Below are 21,044 nucleotides of genomic sequence, written 5' to 3'. Positions count from 1 at the left end.
TAATAAATTTTATAATACACTTAAATAGAAAAGGCATTTTTAAATAGTAATTTTTTAGAGTATTACTTTTAAGTAAATGCAGCCTTTGTGTGCATAAGAGACTTTTTTCAAAACATTAAAAAATCGTACCCACCCCAGACTTTTGAACGGTTTGTATAAAATGAGTATGAACTTGTTTACCTCCTTAAAATCAAATCTTTGTTCTTGTTGGATATCTTAAAATACATCACATTATTGAGGTAAATTGGCCGGTAAATGCTTTTAGCGTTACCTTTAAAGGATTAGTTTAGAATTTCCCTTATAATTTACTCACCCCCGTGGTATCCAAGATGTTCATGGCTTTCTATTTTCAGTCGCAAAGAAATTTTTTTAGGATTTTTCTTCATATAGTGGACTTCAATGGGGATCAGCGGGTTGAAGGTCCAAATTTCAGTTTCAAAAGTGCAAAGAAAGTCAAATGCCTTTACAAATAAAAGGTAAAACAACGTCTGACGTTTCTGAAGTTGGAAGAGAAAACTGAAGTACACCGATTTTCCGAAAGTGACTATGTAATGCGTGAAGTTTAGTTTTTTTTTTTTTTTTTTAGAAAATCACTGATTGTTTCGTTAGATAAGACCCTTATTCCTCAGGTGGGATTTGTGTTGAGCCCTTTGAAGCAGCATTGAAACGGCAATTTGGACCTTCAACCCTTTGACCACCATTGAAATCCACTATATGGACAAAAATCCTGGAATGTTTTCCTCAAAAAATTTAATTTCTTTTCGAAGACATAAACATCTTGGATAACATAAATGATCAGGAAATGTTTTATTCTGGAAGTGAACTAATCATTAAATTGCTGATCTGACACTGCAAACACCACCCAATGTTACACATGTCCTTTTTAACGTTTTTACCTCTAGCCTTTATTTATTACCTTTCATACCTTCGAAATATGCTGTCAGTGGAAACTACTGGACTCAGGACTAGTGAATAGAATAGTTGGAGATGCTTGTTAATGAGACGGGGCTGATGTGGCGTTGTGAACGGGATGACCGTGACTCTGATGGCACCGTGTAGCGTAGAACCCCTCTGAGCGTTAGGAATGCGAGGAGACAGGAAGATGTGCAGGAGCGCCGGCCCAGCCCTCATTAGCACTCACCACTACCTGTCACAACACGTTAGCCACAGCATGCTAGCCACAGCATGTTAGCCCCGCCGTGACTTACGCACAGCAGGTTAGCTCCAAGCGTGTTAGCAACGGCACATTAGGTAGAGCATGTTAGCACTGTGTGTTAGCTTTTAGCCACAGCTTCTCGGGTCCCAGTGCGTTAGTGATAGCGGCGGTTGAGGTGCGTTAGCATGTGTATTTAAATGCATTTGCCGAAGTGGTTTTGTCTTAAAGATTTAAAGTAAAGCACTATAGAAGAGCTTTTTGAAGCTGAAGTTTTGATTGTTTTCAAACATATTTCCCAACGAGTGTTTGAAAAGGTGAGTCATGGCCATGGTTAGAGAGTCAGACTTGTAACCCAACAGCTCTTTGTCGCAAAACGTTAATAAAACTTGCAGCAACAATGAGAAAAAGAGCTTTTTGAGTGTTTGAAAAGGTGAGTCGTGGCCAAAGGTTAGAGAGTCGGACTTATAATCCACAGGTTGCGGGTTCGAGTCTCAGGTCAAAAAAAATTCAAAATGTTAATAAAAGTTGCAACAACGAGAAAAAAAGCTTCTTGAGTGTTTGAAAAGGTGAGCCGTGGCCAAGTGGTTAGAGAGATGTGCTTGCAACCCAAAGGTTGTGGGTTTGAGTCTCAGGTCCAAAAATCATCAAAAATGTTTAAATATCACCAAAAAAGCTCCTTGTCGCAAAACATTAATAAAACTTGCAGTAGCAATGAGAAAAAGAGCTTTCTGAGTGTTTGAAAAGGTGAGTCAAGGCCAAATGGTTAGAGAGTTGGACTTGTAACCCAGTGGTCGCAGGTTCCAGTCTCAGGTCAAAAAGTCATAAAATATTTTTAAATATCACCAAAATAAGACCCTTATTCCTCGGCTGGGATTTATGTTGAGCTCTTTGAAATGGCATTTAAACGGCAATTTGGATCTTCAACCCTTTGACCACCATTGAAGTCCACTATATGGACAAAAATCCTGTAATGTTTTCTTTAAAAAATTTAATTTCTTTTCGACTGAAAAAAAAAAGACATGAACAGAAAACGTTAATAAAAGTTGCAACAATGAGAAAAATAGCTTCTTGAGTGTTTGAAAATGTGAGCCGTGGCCAGGTGGTTAGAGAGATGTACTTGTAACCCAAAGGTCATGGGTTTGAGTCTCAGGTCCAAAAATGTTTAAATATCACCAAAACAGCTCCTTGTCACAAAACATTAATAAAACTTGAAGCAGCAATGAGAAAAAGAGCTTTCTGAGTCTTTGAAAAGGTGAGTCGAGGCCAAATGGTTAGAGAGTCAGACTTATAACCCAAAAGTCATGGGCTGGAGTCTCAGGTCAAAAAATTTCAATTCAAATGGTGAGTTGTGGCCAAATGGTTAGATTGAGACTTGTAACCCAAAGGTCACAGGTTCCAGTCTCAGGGTCAAAAAATAATCAAATATTTGTTTGAAATGCTGAGCCATGGCCAAATGGTTAGAGAGTCGGACTTATAGCCCGAAGGTCACGGGTTTGAGTCTCAGGTTAAAAAATTGCATTTGAAAAGGTGAGTTGTGGCCAAATGGTTTGAAAGTCGGACTTGTAACCCAAAGTCGCAGGTTTGAGTTTCAGGTCAAAAAATTGCCAAATATATTAAATATCACCAAAACAGCTCCTTGTCACAAAACATTAATAAAACTTGCAGCAACAATAAGAAAAAGAGCTTTTCGAGTTTTTGAAAAGGTGAGCCGTGGCCAAATGGTTAGAGAGTCAGACTTATAACCCAAAGGCCACAGGTTTGAGTCTTAGGTAAAAAAAAAAAAAAAATCGATAAATAGATTTAAATAACACCAAAAAAGCCCCTTGTTGCAAAACGTCAATAAAAGTTCCAGCAACAATGAGAAAATTGTTACATTTGGTGACAGAATCCCCAAACTGACAACACTGTTCCCAACTCCACTCATCTGCTATTGGATGGACAAAAAAGATAGTCCCGCCCCAAACTCATCGGATTGGTTCATTCAGTGTTGCTGGTTCAGGCTGGTCAGGATATGTAAAGAAACGGCATACAAAAACAAAGTATATCCATCTTATTTTTCCCGTAAGACTGGGCGTGGTCACATTTATGGGGGTGGCTTCCGGTCTTTTTCACGTCCAGCTATTTTTAGCTGTACAAAACAGCTTGTTTTGCTGCTTGATATTGCAAATTGCTGTGTCTTACCATATTACTTTAATATATTATCTTAGTTTTAAAACAGTCAAACAGTTTTTCTGTTTACTGCACGTTGTTATTCTTCTCATTACTTCCCTAAAGTGAACGTAGCACAGATTGTGTTCACAAAGTCGCATAAAAAGTACAGCATTTGCAGAGATTTACTGTGATCCAAGCCACTCTGAAAACATGATATTATAAGCTGAAAGTGTGTAAATGAACACAGTACCGCTTTTCACTCTGAAACACGCAATGCTGACTATATACTTTAATTAAATTGCATCCTATGTTGTATTGCTATTTCAATTTTATTTTGATTAATTATGCGGCCCCATTTGTTTATTTTAATGTTACATTTAATCAATTATTAGCTTTTCATCAACTCACTCCACCAACCCCCTTTTTGGAAACCCTGGTATACAGTATCACATACTTGAGTCCCAGAAGGAATGGTATTTAAGGACAGACAATATGAAGACTTCCCTCATCAGCCACGCGCTGACTTTCCTCTCTGAGTTGAGCAAAAGGTCACAGGTCACCAGACAACATCCTCCCTGTGTTCAGCTCATAATTAACCTAAGCAGATACAGTATCCGCTGTTTTCACACCGAATCCTCTTTGCCGGGGTCGACTGAAAAAAATGGGGAAAAGGAAGCATAAAAGTATTGGGGGCAGCACAGTGAGTCCAAGGATCGGTCAGCGCTTCCCGCTGGAGATTCCTCTCCTCCTCCTCCCAGTATCCAAACAATCCAAAGCGGGCCTCAGAAGGAGGATGACAGGGTGTAACCGGCAAGGCCACGAAGATGATTATCACCCCAGACACCTTCTTATCCAGGCTGTATTAAGTGTTATCACAGACACAGACCACTTTCCCCTTCCCTGCGTTTGTTTAACTGCTCTAGTGGTCAAATATTTTTTTATGGCGCTATGTATATTTACTCGTATCTGCAGAGGGCGCATATATGGGCTGGCTGTGGTCTGGAAGTGTGGATTTTCAAAAACAAATAAAAAGAAGTACTTTTAAATAGTGCTGGAACTGTACTGGTACAATTTCTGAAACTGTATTAGCCTATGTTTGTTGCTCGTATTCTGGAAGTATTTATTTTCTTCATTTACAATCATTTACAATAATGTGAAAAATACTTGCAGATATTTACTTTACTGATTCCTAAGTAAAGAATTTTGTTTATTACTGTAAATCTGCTTTGAAGCAATCTATACTGTATCAACTTTATTTTTTAACGTGTAGTAAGCCTGTTGGCGAGACTTTCGGTTCATTAGCCGCTATAGGGAAATAATGAGAACAACAACGTGCAGTAAATGGTAAAACTGTTTGCATTACAAACCAGTGTGTTCATAATTAAGTCAATACATTAAAATAATGCCATAAGACACCAGTTTGTAATATCAAGCAGCAAAACAAGCTGTTTTTTCGGCTAAAAATAGCTGCATGCTTTCATATTGCTCTTATATCCGTAAATTTAAAGAATTTTAATCTTAACTGGATGTGCTGCCATATTAGCAATACTCAGATGTAAACAACAGCATGGATTGCACGGTTAATGTTGTTCTGCTAATTTATGCTATCTAAATCATGGAAAATACTGCTAAATCATATAGAGAAGGACTTAGTAAGCAGGAAAGGGTGCAATCGTTTGACAAACTAAAATTAATAGGTGGTAAAGATACGTACGAGCAGTATTAATTCAGATATTAGCCTAATATTTCACCTACCTGTATGGAAATGATAAGAACAAACACGAATGTTGTCAAGATTCTTGCCCTGGAAATCCTGGTTCAGTTTGGCCAACCACAAATGCTTTTTGTTCCTCAGACAGTTTTTTTTGCACACTTCCTCTGATTTGTTATAACGTTTGGCAGTCTGTAGTGCTCCAAATGTTTTTCCCAGTCCGACCGATTAGTACAGGCCAAAACATGACAATAATTGACCATTTTCAGCAGCAATAATTAGTAAAACATGCAAGTTCCATTTGGTTCAGTGGCATTGTTTACGTTCAGTCCTGCCAATATGGCCGATTGATGATGCATTGTGAAAACACTCTGTTTGAAGTACTTAATATAAAGCATTGTTGTGTTTTTGACAACTTGTTTTGTACATACTGATCTGTAATATTATATATAGATAAGTGGATGTACACGTTTCTCACAGATTCTTAATCTGTGACCCACTATGTTTTCAAATGTGTTTTGTTCATAGAAATAAGCATCTCAATCATTTCCATAAATGACGTCAATGGCACTGATTTTCAGCGCACGTCGCATGGACCGAACTAATCAATAATGAAAGCCGTTGTATAAAATTTTCACCTTCAATTATTGTCAAGTGTTTTGTTTAGTTGTTACAAATGGTGAAATTAATGTAATTTTAACTTAAATGTTGGACTCTGTCAGTTGTTGAAATGTAAGAATACATTAATTTCAGTGTGCACATAATGACCTGTGGGATTTATGAATGTGAGGTCTCAAAGCTGAAGCTTTAATACAGTTTCTTTGGCACTACAAGCACCAGACAAAATTGCTAAAATAAATACTTATTTTGTCCCTTGTTTTCATGAGGTTGAGTCAGTACTTTATTGGCTGCTAAAACAATTATGGTTTCTGTCTTTTTTCTCGATTAGGAGATGGAGAGGACTTTTCTCTTTTTGCCTCTGATGACCTGGAAGAAGTTGGCAGAGTGTCTGATGCAGATCCAGTCCCACTGACCACTGCAAATGACCTTCCGTCCCCTGGCCTATCAGGTGATGCGGTCTCCCCAGTCGACCCGTCCCCCTTCCACCCGTCATTCCACACCTCAGTGTACCTGACTGGGGATGGAGTCGAATCGGTGCCCCCAGACTTTGAGGTCCGCGAGTCGGCCGTTACTAGAGGAACCTTGGGCGTCTGGAGCCGGAGGAGACTGGAGGTGGGAGAACGTCTCGGACCCTATGAGGGAACGTCAAGACACAGCCCAGACAATGCCACCCAGGCATGGGAGGTAGGATCAAACGATGAATTCAAGATGTGTTCTCCTACAGTGTGATAACAGCCTTGTTCAGATAAGAAAATCCCCACGCAGTTGGAGACAAAGCGCAGGAGATAACGTTGGCTCGTAGGCTGCTGTTACGACCGAGAGTTTCACTGTCATCAGCAGCGAGGTGGCGTGATTAACCCTGGCCTTCATGTTTTATGGTGAAGCACCTCTACTCGGCTGTGTGATCTCGCACTAACCCCAGTTAGCAGTTGCCGTAATCCCATTAGTCACAATTACTAGACAGGCTATTGGTCAATGTTATGCCAATTACATAATATAAATGTCCTTGAAGGTCTTTTTAATGCCACTTAAGTCTCAAAATATGTACAGAAGATTTCACACGCATACTCACAGCACCAAACCAGGGTTGTGCGCCATTCTGGAGTGATTTGAGAATAGATAGATAGATAGATAGATGGATAGATAGATAGATTGACTGTATGTATTGCTTTAGTCTTTTTCTGACACTATGACCTCATTGACAGATTAGAGTGGTCAGTTCTCCCTCTGTGATGTCATCATAGTGGGAGGAGTTAGACTTTCCAAACTCAATTAAAGCCTGAGGCTCATAAATCCTGCTTTTAGCCAGGTTAAAGACCGTTGCTCTGAGCCGCCCCTCCTCGTGACAGCCCTGTCTATCAGATATCAGTCAGTCTACTCTCCCAGTCGAAAGCGGGTCACAGGACAAGGCCAGAGGTCGAGTGTTGTCTTGGTCAGGGTCATTTTAGGCTAATTTCACCAGGCCGGAGAGGTCGCAGGAGGGGTATCAGGCTAATTGAAAGTTTAAATAGACTCGTCCTGCTCTGATAAAGAAAGTCTAACCCTCTTTTTTGAAGACCGCGCATTTAGTATCAAAGCAGTGGTTTGTGATATCCGTAATGTAGTGGCTGTAAACACAACTTGTAGTAGTTCGAAGCAATAGTACTGCTAAATCAGAATTCCTTGTACGCACTTTAGTACACTTTGAATTATATGCGTTCAGCTTTTATGATATGTTTATTTATGATTAATTCTGGTCTGCTCCGGTCAGATTTTGGTCCTGTTTTTATGGCCATGATTTAAATGTTAATAACCAGTTCCAGGCTGTTTTTTAAAGATGTTTTTTGTCAGGACGTGGTATTATGGTTTAAGTTTGGTTGGCGTATGTAATTATGGTTAACTTGGACTAAATGCTGTTGAAAGGTTTAAATTTGTTGGAAAACACAACAGTTAAACTTGCATTTTAATCTTCTAGCTTTTTTTTTTACTTCGTAAGTTGTCTTTTCCCTCCTTAGCATGGCAGAAATTTTACATGTGCAAACATTAGGTTTTAATATGATTGAAAAGGCAGCTGTCTCCCATTGGTGGATTTACAGTCACTTGAGCAAGCACTCTCTCTCTTTCTCGCTGTCTTTCGTTCTTATTCATTCTGTATGGAGGGAAACGAAGGAGAGGAAAAAAAAGGTTTCATGAATTTTAATCCATTGGTAATTTATTGCACGCTTGAATAATATGTATTTAAGAAACTGAGAAGCCACAGAGAGAGAGAGATGGGGGACAGATGACAGCGTGGCGGGGCAGTGCTGTATCACTATGTTTAATTAGCTGGCTGACAGCAGCCCATAACTCTCTCCATTAAGTAAATAAGTTGTAAAGAATTTATGATGAAGTGGCGCATTATTCAGAGGGGATATTCAATGATGACATGGACACATTAAATATGGTAAATGGCATTAAACGTATCTCCCTGCCTTTCCCTCTCGTTTTCCTCTGCACCCCCTCCCTACGCCCCGCCGTGTGAGAAGCCGTCAATATGCCAATATGCAAGAGACTGTAAAAATAAAATTGATTTGGTAAATGCGAGTTAAGATAGATCTGTTTGCTTTCATCATCAGTTCTGCCATGTGGAAGAGTGATGTCACCGACTGGGGTACGATAAAGACTGAGCCCATCTGGAAGCTTTGATGAAGCGTGTGTGTGTGTGTGACGAGTCATTCAAAGCACAAGTGCTGTAATTTTTGTAAGCATTTATATGGGCCTGATTGTGTGTGTTGTGCTTCTTTGTGAGGCTGAAAGTTGTGTGATTGTGCAAGTTTTTGATTGTTAGTTTGTGTGGTTGTGCAAAGGTTTGCTTGTGTGATTGTACACAAGTTCTTGTGTGGTTGTGCACAAGTGTTTATGTGATTAATTACAGGTGTTTCATTATTAGTTTGTGTGATGGTGCACAAATGTTTGTGTGATTGTGTACAGGTGTTTCATTGTTTCTGTGATTGTGCGCAAGTGTTTATGTGATTATTTACAGGTGTTAGATTATTTGTTTGTGTGATGGTGCACAAATATTTGTGTGATTGTGTACAGGTGTTTGATTATTAATTTGTGTGATTGTGCACAAATGTTTTGTGATTGTGTACAGGTGTTTCATTATTAGTTTGTGTGATGGAGAACAACTGCTGGTGTGATTGTGTACAGGTGTTTTGTTGTTAGTTTGTGTGGTTGTGCACAAGTGTTTATGTGATTAATTACTGGTGTTTGATTATTGGTTCGTTTGATTGTGCACAAATGTTTTGTGATTGTGTACAGGTGTTTGATTATTAGTTTATGTGATTGTGCACAAGTGCTTGCATGATTGTGTACAGGTGTTTCCTTATTAGTTTGTGTGATGGAGAACAACTGCTGGTGTGATTGTGTACAGGTGTTTTGTTGTTAGTTTGTGTGGTTGTGCACAAGTGTTTATGTGAGTAATTACTGGTGTTTGATTATTAGTTTGTTTGTGCACAAATGTTTTGTGATTGTGTACAGGTGTTTGATTATTAGTTTGTGTGATTGTGCACAAATGTTTTGTGATTGTGTACAGGTATTTCATTATTAGTTTGTGTGATTGTGCACAAGTGCTTGTGTGATTGTGTACAGGTGTTTTGTTGTTAGTTTGTGTGGTTGTGCACAGGCGTTTATGTTATTATTTACAGGTTTTTGATTATTAGTTTGTGTGATGGTGCACAAATATTTGTGTGTTTCATTGTTTATGTGATTGTGCACAAGTGTTTATGTGATTATTTACAGGGGTTTGCTTATTAGTTTGTGTGATTATGTACAGGTGTTGATTGCTTGTGTGGTCTTTGCTCATGTGATTGTAGACATGTTTGTGTGATTATGTTCCAGGGTTTTATTGGTAGTTTGTGTGATTGTGCAAAGATCTTTGCTTATGTGATTGTGCACAAATGTTTGTGTGATTGTGTACAAGTGTTAGTTTGTGTGATTGTGTGAATCTCTTTACTTGTGTCATCATGCACAAGTGTTTGTATGATTGTGCACAAGTGTTTATTACAGTTATTTTGTGCAGAAGCCTGTTTGATCCTACACAGGTATTTGTTGGTGTGATTGTGTTGATACATGTAATTGTTTTTTTGTCTGTTTGAACTAACCGTGTGTGTGTGTGTGTGTGTGTGTGTGTGTGTGATGTGTTTGTATTGTGTCTGTGTATGCATGTGAGTTTTATCTCTAATTGTATGAAAATTGTGTGTCTGGGACAACTTTACATTTGTGTACAACTGTGTATGACAGTATAGATGATATGTGTGCACCTAAATGTCTACGTTTGTACATATGCGACCTAGCGTGTGTGTGTGCTTATTTGTGAATGTGTGTATTAGAAGGTCCATAACTGACTATTGAGGGAGGTTTGTCACTGAAGAGGTCAGAAGCTCTCTGAACCACCATCATAAATTCAAACCTTTACTTGTCGTGTGTGTGTGTTTGAGTAATGAAAGCTGTTGAGTTACGAGTTGAGATGACTTCTGTAAATAAAACAACCACCTGCCTCACCAACACACACATGCACACACACACAATGCACAAAAAGCCATATTGCGTTGAAGTTTTAAAGCCGCCTGGTTGTCTAGGGCAGGTCAGTGTGTGTGTTGACCCTGCAAAGGTGTGTGTAAGGTTATGTTGTGTTTGTGTGTATGCATATAAGTGTATATATGTGTGTGTGTGTGTGGCGGTGAAAGGGGTGTCCAGGAGCTTTTGTGCACCTTTTGAGCGCAGGCACATAGATGGAGGGGACATAGGAGATTAGCCCCGTGTGTGTGTGTGTGTGTGTGTACGTGGCTGGAGATTAAGAGTGTGTGTGAATAGGGGTGAGGGATTAGGCCTCCTCAGCATGCCTGTCCCCACACTCCTCTGTCTTTTCATCCCGCTATCCTGCTCTCCAACTTCTCTCTCTCTTTCTGTCTGTCTCTTTTGTGCTAGAACCTTCTCTTTCTCTCTCTCTGTCCCTTCTGTCTGTCACTCTCCCGCTCCCGAATGCTCGATCTGTCATTCTTCCTCAGAAATATTTATCCGCTCCTTGTCTTCCCTCATTCTTCCCTTCCGATATATATTCCTCCTCTCTTTTTCAGGGCCCGAAAGGAAGTTTAATCCCTGTCTCAGGGAAACTGACCTCACACACACAAGCCATTCAGAAAGACTTCTAAAACTCATCTCATGTGTTTTTATGAAGCATTATGTTTTAAAGTATTCACTGAGAACGCTTCCACTCCTTCACCCACTCGTTCTCAGGAGGATAGAGAGAAAGAGTGAGAAAGAGAAAGAGGCTTCCTGTATTGGGACTCGACTGGCCTACAGTACACAATACTGGCACGGCTTCACTGCCGCTCAATGTGGAATCAACATGCACTTTATTTACTTATTGTGCACAAATCATCAGGGCATGTTAGACTAAATACAAAAGGAAGTGTTCGCTTTTGTAATCTCTCAACAAAGTGTAATAATTTTCTCCAGCTTTGATTGCTGACCTAAACAAGGTCATGTGAATTGGAAAAATAATATTAACCAATAATTTCCTGACACCCTGATTAAGCTGATGGATAAATACCACATCACATTTTGGAAGCTAAATGCTTTGCAAATACCATTTTATGTTTTTATTGCTTTCAGTGAAGTTGAAAGTGTCCAAAACGCACTTGCACTCCACAGGTGACTAAAAACTAGGGCTGGGTTTTGATGCAAATTTAACTTCTGTTCTATTCTATATTGATTATTTTGAATATATATCAGGTAAATCTCTCAACTAATCCTGTAGAATATACATGAGAGTCAGTTGGTACTACATTATAAAAATATTGAAGGTTAAAATAAACTGATTTGTATAAAAATGCTTAAATTGCACTCAATTAAGTTTTTATAATAATAAAGTAGACAGGGCTCTACGCTTACTTTTCTTTTTAGGAGCATGCGTGCTTCTAACAAAATTAAGGGAGCACCTTCTTATCAATAATCAAAAATTCTGATCAAAAATTAGCCTTCACATTACGAGATGATATTTGACTCCTTAAAAGTGATTTACAGGGGAATTTAGTTTTTACCTTTGTAATGGCATTTTACTAACTTTATTAAAAGTATGGCATCTTTTATATCAAATTTTTTAAAATTTGTATTTTAGAAGCTTTTAAAAATGTTTAATTAAAACAACAGAATAAGAACAAGAATAAGTTAGCAATCAAATGAACTTAATAATTTGTACTACAAAGGTGGCACAGAAGAACACAAAAGTGGCCTGAAGGTGTATTTTCATATGTTTAATGAAGCTCAGAGGTGGCATGAGTGCAGTCAAATTAATAAATTCATGTTGAGATTAATGTTTTAAATATAACATTTTGAATACAGAAATATTAAAAGATTTAAATAACTAAAAAGATACTTTAAAAATGAAACTAAAACTGCCAGTAGGTGGCGGCAAGTCACTGATTTAATTACTGAATCATTCATTCATTTGATTTGTTCGAACAGATGATTCATTCAGGAATAAAGCAAGTGACTGTCTTTATAAATAGGAAATTGAATCATTGACTCACTAGATTCGTTTAAAAACGCACATTCATTCGTAAACTAAACACCGCTGTGTTTGAATGGAGATGCGCAGTTGACTTGTTTCAAACTTTTTTTATGACGAAATAGAATAACATCCGGCAATGGTGTTATAGTCAGACAAAGTCACTTAATATTAACTTCTTGTTTATTTAACTGTTGTATTAAATCAATATCTCATTTACAAAAAAAAAATCATTAAAAGCTGTCACTCATCTTAGTTCATCGCGATCTCACAAAGTTCCATTATAATCGAAGCTCTCTACACTGCACAATCAATCTCTTATTTACACGCTCTCTACACTTTATGAAAGGATTCGTAAGATATGTCTGTGATACTCAATGTTGCAAAAACACATATAAACCTTTGAAGCTCCCCTCAGTGCAAACACAAATATGCTGATCGGGTCAGTCGCACTGGTACTTCTAAATATTTTATCATAGTGGCACGCAGTAGTTTTCAGTCGCAAATAGCCGCATTGTAGAGCCCTGTTAGAAATCTTTTCTGGCTGACTAATGAGTTTATGGTCATCGAATATGTTTTTTCTGAGGTAAATGTGACTAGAGCTGCCAAACGATTTGTTGTAATTAATCGATTCAAAATAAAAGTTTATGTTTATATTTTACATGTGTGTGTACTGTGTATATTTAATATGTATATATAAATATACTCACACATACAGTATATGTATATATTTAAAAAATATATTTATATGTATTGTATGTATTTGTATATATGTTAGCTATTTATATAATATATAAATATAAATATTTTACATATAAATCTAACATATTTTTCCTTGATATATACATGTATGTGTGTGTTTATATATACATAATAAATATACACAGTACACACATAGTATGTAAACATAAACTTATTTTGAATCGATTAATCGCGACTAATCACTTTGCAGCTCTAAATTTGACATTATGTGACATTGTTTACAAGCTGTTATTGATTGACTAACGTAATGCATGGTTTACATGTAATAGTGTCGTCTATGCTTTTGTCGACTTATGTGACATGAGTGATTCAAAAACAAACCATATTTAATGAAATCTTCTCTATGCACTTTAATCTCAGTGAAAAATGTATAATTGGAAATGTATGTAATTGTATCTATTTATTTGTAAAATGTATAAAATAAAATAAAAAAATTACATACTACATTGTTATTATATACTATTACATGTGAAATACTCTTCACATTAATCACTAATTGACTGAGATTAATGTAAATTAACAGTTTGTCACAAATGTGTTGAAAAAAACATCTCAATAATAATACAAATATAAAAATATGTCATTAATACTGCTAAATAATACAAATATAAAACTTAAACTTTAAAATATTAAAAACAATTTTATTAATACTACAAAATTAAAATAAATATGTAATCCTTGACCACAAAACCAGTCATAAGGGTCATTTTTTTTTAAATTGAGATTTATACATCATTATACATCAAAAGTGGAATAAATAAGCTTTTCATTGAGTTATGGTTTGTTAGGATGGGACAATGATTTATGATTTTTGGCATTAAAGAAAAATCGATAATTTTGACCCATACAATGTATTTTTGACTATTGCTACAAATATACCCGTGCAACTGGTTTTGTGGTCCAGGGTCACAAATAAAAAGTTAAAAAAAAATATATATATATATATATATATTGTCATATTATTATAGTGCTATTTATTATATAAATATTTAATTAATTGTTTCAGCTCAGCTTTTGGCTGTGATATTTCGACTGATGTGATTGACTAAAGAGTACGAGAAAGCATTAGGAAAATCAGCTGGCTTACAAGTCTACAATTTTTGCTTCTCGCTTTCTTTCTGTGTTTCTCAGCGGGGTGGGGAAGCCGGGGGTTAAATGCTTGTAGAGTTGGTATACAAATGATGGTGGGACAAAGACACTTCTTTAAGCAGGGTAAGGTGTGTGTGTGTCACAATGCCAGGTGAAGGGGGTGTCCCTGAAGGTCGTGACCTCATTAGATGTGTAAGAATGGGGGTGTGTGTTTGGGTGTTGGGGGTGTACCTGGTCAAAAGCTCTGTGGGGAGGAGAAGGTGGGGTTTCATTAAAATGAACCAACCTCTTCCTGTCCCTCTTTCTGTCTCTCTCTCTCCCGCTCAGCACAAAACAAGAATGGCGCCCTGCTGCGCCTCTCCAAAAGACAGTTTAATAAACTCACACACACACATAAAGAGACGCACATCTCATGAGGTTTCCATTACAAATGTGGGAAACACGGGCAAGTGTATTTTGCTGTGGATCAATGAAACTTCGCTATGCTGATATCAGCCAACTTTGCTTGAGGAAATCAAATTTAGTTGTTTTTTAAACCTGAGCACTCAGCTTTGACCACATAGAGGCTAAAAACATGTTTGTCCTGACTTTGTTTTTGCTATATATCGCAGAGTGTTTTCATTGAAACACAGTTGTGCGGGATTTCCTTTCCTGTAATTATTTTCCCATCAACAGGAACACGTACGTCTCAAACCAACCGAAGCAAACGAACGTTGAAGCAGCCTTCCAGACATTTTCATTGGAAACCTGTATACATCACATTGTCAAACCGTCAATCACTCCGCCTGACGATTGCGTCAGGGTTAAACGCAAAATACGATCGCTGGTCATTCCTGGGGTAATTTCCTAATTTACAAAAATAGTTCAAATCTAAGCAGATGTGTACCAGTGACCTGGAAGCTATTCAGTTTTTCAACAGACATGTTTGAGAAGTCTTGACAGTGTGTTTTGGTCTGCAGGGTTGCACTGGAAAGGACTAGTGCCTCTCAATGTCATGTTCATAACCGTAGATGAAAGTTGATGGAGAAAGTGCCGTTAATGTGAAGAAACAAGATTTTATTTCAAACATTCATGCTTTTTGGTGTATTGCATCGGCCCACACTCAGTTTCTCTTTCTGTTCTGTTCTTTCTCTTTACAGTTTTTTCTCACTCTCTCCTTTTCTTTTTCTCTCTCTCTCTCTCTAGTTTGTACTATAATAAACACTACCAGTCAAAAGTTTTTGAACAGTAAGATTTTTAATGTTTTTTTAGAAGTCTCTTCTGCTTACCAAGCCTGCATTTATTTGATCCAAAGTACAGCAAGAACAGTAAAATTTTGAAATATGTTTACTATTTAAAATAGGTGTTTTCTATTTGAATATGTTTTAAAATTTAATTTATTCTTGTGATTTCACATTTTTTTTAGCATCATTACTCCAGTCACATGATCCTTTAGAAATCATTCTAATATTCTGATTTGCTGTTTAAAAAAACATTTATTATTATAATGCTGAGAACAGCCGAGTAGAATTTTTTCAGGTTTCTTTGATGAATAGAAAGTTCAGAAGAACAGCATTTATCTGAAATAGAATTTTTTGTAACATTATAAATGTCTTTATCTTCACGTTTGATCAATTTAAAGCATCCTTGCTAAACACAAGTATTAATTTCTATAATTTCTTCCCCAAAAATAAATACATAAATAAATTATACTGAATCCAAGCTTTTGAGTGGTATAGTGTATAATGTTACATTAGCTTTTTATTTCAGATAAATGCTGATCTTTGGATCCTGAAAAAAATAACTGTTTTAAATATTAATAATAATAATAATAATAATAAAATGTTTCTTGAACAGCAAATCAGCATATTAGAATGAGTTCTGAAGGATCATGTGACACTGAACGCTGGAGTAATGATGCTGAAAATTTAGCTTTGAAATCGCATGAATAAATTACATTTTAAAATATATTCAAATAGAAAACAGCTATTTTAAATAGTAAAAATATTTCAAAATGTTACTGATTTTGCTGTACTTTGGATCAAGAAGAGACCTCTTTAAAAAAACATTAAAAATCTTACTGTTCAAAAACTTTTGACTGGTATTTAAAAGTAAGCTGTGAGGGATAGAAATATAGTCCACTCCATATGTTTAAATCATACATAAAACCAGGACATCAGAGGGAAAACTGTCTTTAGAAATGACAAATGTGACAAATGTTCCTGTTTATTTTTTCTAATAGAGACCATATATGTGACCCTGGACCACAAAACCAGTCTTAAGTCGCTGGGGTTTATTTTTTAGCAATAGCCAAAAATACATTGTGATGGTCAAAATGATTGATTTTTCTTTTATGGCAAAAATCATTAGGAAATTAAGTAAAGATCATGTTCCATGAAGATATTTTGTAAAATTCCTACTGAAAATGTATGAAAACTTAATTTTTGATTAGTCATATACACTGTTAAGAACATTATTTGAAGGACTTTAAAGGCAATTTTCTCAATATTTTGATTTTTTTTGCACCCCCAGATTCCTGATTTTTAAATAGTTGTATCTCGGCCAAATAGTGTCCTATCCTAACAAATCATCCATATATCAATGAAAAGCTTATTTATTCAGCTTTCATATGATGTATAAATCTCAGTTTTGAAAAAATGACCCTTATGACTGGTCTTGTGATCCAGGGTCACATATACCATTGGAACATTTTCAACAAAATAACAATAACTGTCTCTTGAGCACCAAATCAGCATATTACAATGATTTCTGAAGGATCACGTGACACTGAAGACTGGATTAATGATGCCGAAAATTCAGATTTGCTATCACAGAAATAAACTGTGTTTTAAAATATATTAAAATAAAAAACATTTGTCTATTTGGATATAGTTAGTTCACATCTACCTGTTTAAACCAGTTCAGAAACCACACACGTGGATTGGCTTTCTTTGGCTCTGTGCTGATCTCTGGTTTGGTTTGCACTCTGTTGTTTTAATATTATTCTATTTTAAACAATTTTCTCAGGACTCTCTCTCTCTCTTGTCTTCTTTTTCTGTTCCTCTCGTGGGGACTGATACTGTTTATAAAGCACCTGAATGAGAGGAAAGTGTGTGTGTTTAATTGTGTGTATCAAGGGAGTTGTGTTTGCTGCTAAAGAGCAGTTTGTGTGTGTGTGTGTGTGTGTGTGTGTGTGTGTGAGAGAGAGAGAGAGAGGAGAGTGTGATTGGAGCTGACACAAGCTGTATTATCATGTGTTTCACGTTAGCCGACTCTAAACTTCTGTGTGGGGTAGACAGTTCATACATGCCACTCAACCTTAAGACACACACACACACACACAGGCACACACGCTTACCTCCTCAACTAAGAATAGAGCTGAGCAAAACAGATAGAGTTACTTAAACCTGAGGATGGAGAAAGGCGGAGGGGCAAAAAGTGAGCAAAAACAAGAGTTAGCCAGGACCAAAACAAGAAATTAAAGGAATGGTTTCTTAATAGCACCTTCATGTTGCTCCAAAACCTATATGACTTTCTTGAACACAAATGAAGACATAAATAATGTACTGGTTATTTTTTTATGCAGTTACAATGAATGGAAACTATGTCCTGTATGAAATAATATGATAACTTTGTGCAAGAAACAGTCGTAATTTAAAAGAAACAATGTCAAATTTTAAGTTGCTATACACTGAGCACTTGATAGATTCAGAGTATTGAATCGAATCAGCTAAATTTGTAAATTAATCATTTAGACTAAGATTCCAAATGATTCTGAATCGTTCAGACTCTTAACAAAGACAAACTGATTCAGTGAAATAATTTAGCCAATAAGAATGATTCGGACATCATGTACTAAGGAGAAATTTTAAGTAAATAATAGAAGACTTTATTTTATTTTATTTTAGTTTAGTTTAGTTTAGTTTAGTTTTTATTTTATTTTGTTTTATTAAGATTGAAGGCTTTGGTCCTATTTTTTAAAAATCGTATGGAAAACAGTGACCAGCATCATTTAAAAAAAATAAGGAAAAAAAGGGGGAATATAATTGCAATTTCTGGAAGAACTATTTATAACAGACTGAATTAAACTAATTCAGCCAAAAAGAATGATTAGTCTATGAATCGGACATCACAGAGAAATTTTCAGTAAATAATAAAAGATTGATGGCTTCAATCCCTTTTATTGTATGAAAAACCATGACCAGCATTGTGAGAAATTTTCAGTGAATAAGACTGTGGTGGATTATTTTTATTTTGTTTTATTTTATATATTTATTAATTAATTAATTTATTATTATTATTATTATTATTATTATTATTTTTTTTTTTTTTTTTTTAAGGTTGAATGCTTCCGTCCCATTTTTTTAAAAATTGTATGCAAAACAGTGACCAGCACAAAATAATAAATAAATAAATAATCCAAAAATCCAAAAAGAATGATTAGTTTATGAATCGGACATCGCTGAGAAATTTTCTGTAAATAATTGAGGACTTTTATGGATTATTTTAGTTTAGTTTAGTTTAGCTTAGTTTCATTTAGTTTACTTTATTAAAATTAAAGGCTTCTGTCCAGTTGTTTTTTTGTTTTTTGTTTTTTTTTTAATTGTGTAGTGACCAGCTTTTTGAAATTTTCAGTAAATAATTTATGGATTATTTTATTTTATTTTATTTTTATTTTTATTTTTATTTATTTTTATTTTTAAAGATTGAAGTCTTCAGTCTTTTGTTGTTGTTGTTGTTGTTTTTTGTACATACATTTGAAATTGTATGGAAAACAATTCAAAAATAAAACATAAAAAATTCCTTCATTGTTCCATAAAAAGAAATACATATATACACATCTGGAAAAAGATGGGGTCAGCAAATGAAACATAATTGCAATTTCTGGAAGAACTGTTTTTTTTTTTAAACAAAATCTGAATAAAAACACAAAGAAACAAGGGAAAATTGACCATGAGAGAAAGATGAAGGAAACATGGAAGAGAAGTAAGACAGACTGACAGAGAGGAAACCGGACCAAGAATTAGCGAAGAAAGAAAGAGTGAGGGAGTAATCAGATTTTCCGGGTGGCAGCAGGTAGTCGGAGTAGGACTTTGTCCCTGGCCATCCTCTCGGATAACGGGTTAACACACACGCACACACACCCTCGCCAGTCTTTTTGGTTGGCTGTGTCAGCCCTGATCCATCAGGCGGGATTTTTCCTGGTCCGTGTGTCAGTAATGTTAGGACAGAGATCTGCTCTAATTGTTGTGGCTGGTCAGGACGAGTTACCATCTCAGGCAAACCACAGGAACGGCCTCTCCATCGGTTACCCCGGCAGATTATAACCCTGACATCCTGCCATCCACAACCTTCAAAACAAACCCCCTAAAGAGACGGGGAGAAAGAAAGAGAGAGTGAGATGTTTTTGTGTGCGACTGAGAGAGAGAGAGAGACTTCCAGGGTTTCTTCTTAAATAGAGCGAGAACACATCCATCTTCCCTCGTCTTCGAATTGTCCGGACTCTCTTTTTCTTCGGTGGCGGCTCCCTTCTTTTCCTTCTCTTACTTTTCTTTATGACAGCCATTGTAACCTCTTTAGAGCGACGGGGGGAAGCCGCGCCATTGGCCGTCGCTCCTGAGCCCGGTTTGATTGACAGCGGGAGTCCGGCCAACTGCCACCCAGGACACCCAGCCATAAATCATCAGCTATGGAGCGCGCCCACTTCCTGAAACGCTACCGCTGCCTGCAGGGGACAAAAAGCCCTTTGTGGGGGATTTTATTTGGGGAAGAAGGTTTAGGAGGTCTCGGGACAGTTTGCCAGGGCCAACCGCGCTGCCTGCCTCTCTGAAAAGTTTGAGCCAAAAGTGGAGAGAGAGATTGTGCTCATTGGCCACTCTGTGCACTCTACTGACACCGGCAGCTCTTCCAGGTGGCCCCCCTCCACGTCTGCGAACCCCCAGACCGACACACACATCAGTCATCCAATTAAAACACACAACACAAGCACCAGACCTCTTTAGAACGAGAACAGAAAGAACTAGAACATAGGAAAGTTCAATCGGACCGCTTTCTTTCACTTTAACACTGGGAAAACAGGGATTTTTTTATCATGGAAAACAGGATTGAGAATAAAAAAAAAATGTACTACAGCATGTCAAAGTACTTTTACAATGCAAAACGTCCTCTCCAGACTGTCCGTGTCCTACTCCGTCATTTTGAGTTGTGTGCAAAAGTCTCAAAAGAAATGTAACCATATACAATATATATATTTCTCTTAAAATTGTGCGTAGATAGATAGATAGATAGATACAATAGATAAAAGAAAGATAGATGAAATAATGATATAATAAATATTGTCAATATTTATATATAGAAAAATATCAAAATAAATACAAAATTCAGTAATAAAATAAGTATAAATAAACAACTATGTACAATATATCTCCCTTAAAATTGCATATGTGTGTGTACGTGTAAATGTATATAATAATAATAAAAGAAATATTAATGTAAAATATTATTGTCAAAATAAATAATTAAATATTGATAAATAAACAATATCCAATATATTTTTTCACCTAAAATTATGGATGTATATATCTATATATATAGATAGATATAGATAGATGTTGATATAAATATTAATGTGTGTAAATACATATATATGTAAATTTCAAAATAAATCTGAAAAAATAAATAATATATATTTCTCTAAAATTGTGTGTGTATATATATATATATATATATATATATATATACACACACACAATTTTAGAGAAATATATATTATATATGATTTATAATAATGATATAAATATTTAAATATGTATATTTATATATGTAAATATCAAAATAAATAAAAATAGATAAACCGTATACAATATATATTTATCTTAAAAATGTGCATATATATATATACACACACACACATACATTTTGATATAATACTTATAATCAATGTTTACATTTGTTTAAATATGTATATTTACATATGTAAATATCAAAATAAATATAAATATAAAAATAAAGAATAAAATAAATTGAAAAACTAAATAATTTACAAT

General features: G+C 35.8%; 1 protein-coding gene across 14 annotated transcripts in view; it reads left to right on the top strand.

Moving 5' to 3' along the window:
* Nucleotides 1-21,044, top strand: part of mecom (MDS1 and EVI1 complex locus) — a 205,672-nt gene that overhangs the window by 83,203 nt on the left and 101,425 nt on the right. For all 14 annotated transcript variants that reach the window (XM_051129249.1, XM_051129247.1, XM_051129250.1 and 11 more), the window contains exon 2: nt 5,968-6,323. In XM_051129249.1, the coding sequence (XP_050985206.1) occupies nt 5,968-6,323 (356 nt within the window). The remainder of the gene's footprint in view (nt 1-5,967; nt 6,324-21,044) is intronic.

Source organism: Labeo rohita, chromosome 15 (assembly GCF_022985175.1).
Source record: "Labeo rohita strain BAU-BD-2019 chromosome 15, IGBB_LRoh.1.0, whole genome shotgun sequence".
NCBI lineage: Eukaryota > Metazoa > Chordata > Actinopteri > Cypriniformes > Cyprinidae > Labeo > Labeo rohita.
This window is presented reverse-complemented; position numbering and strand designations above follow the sequence as displayed.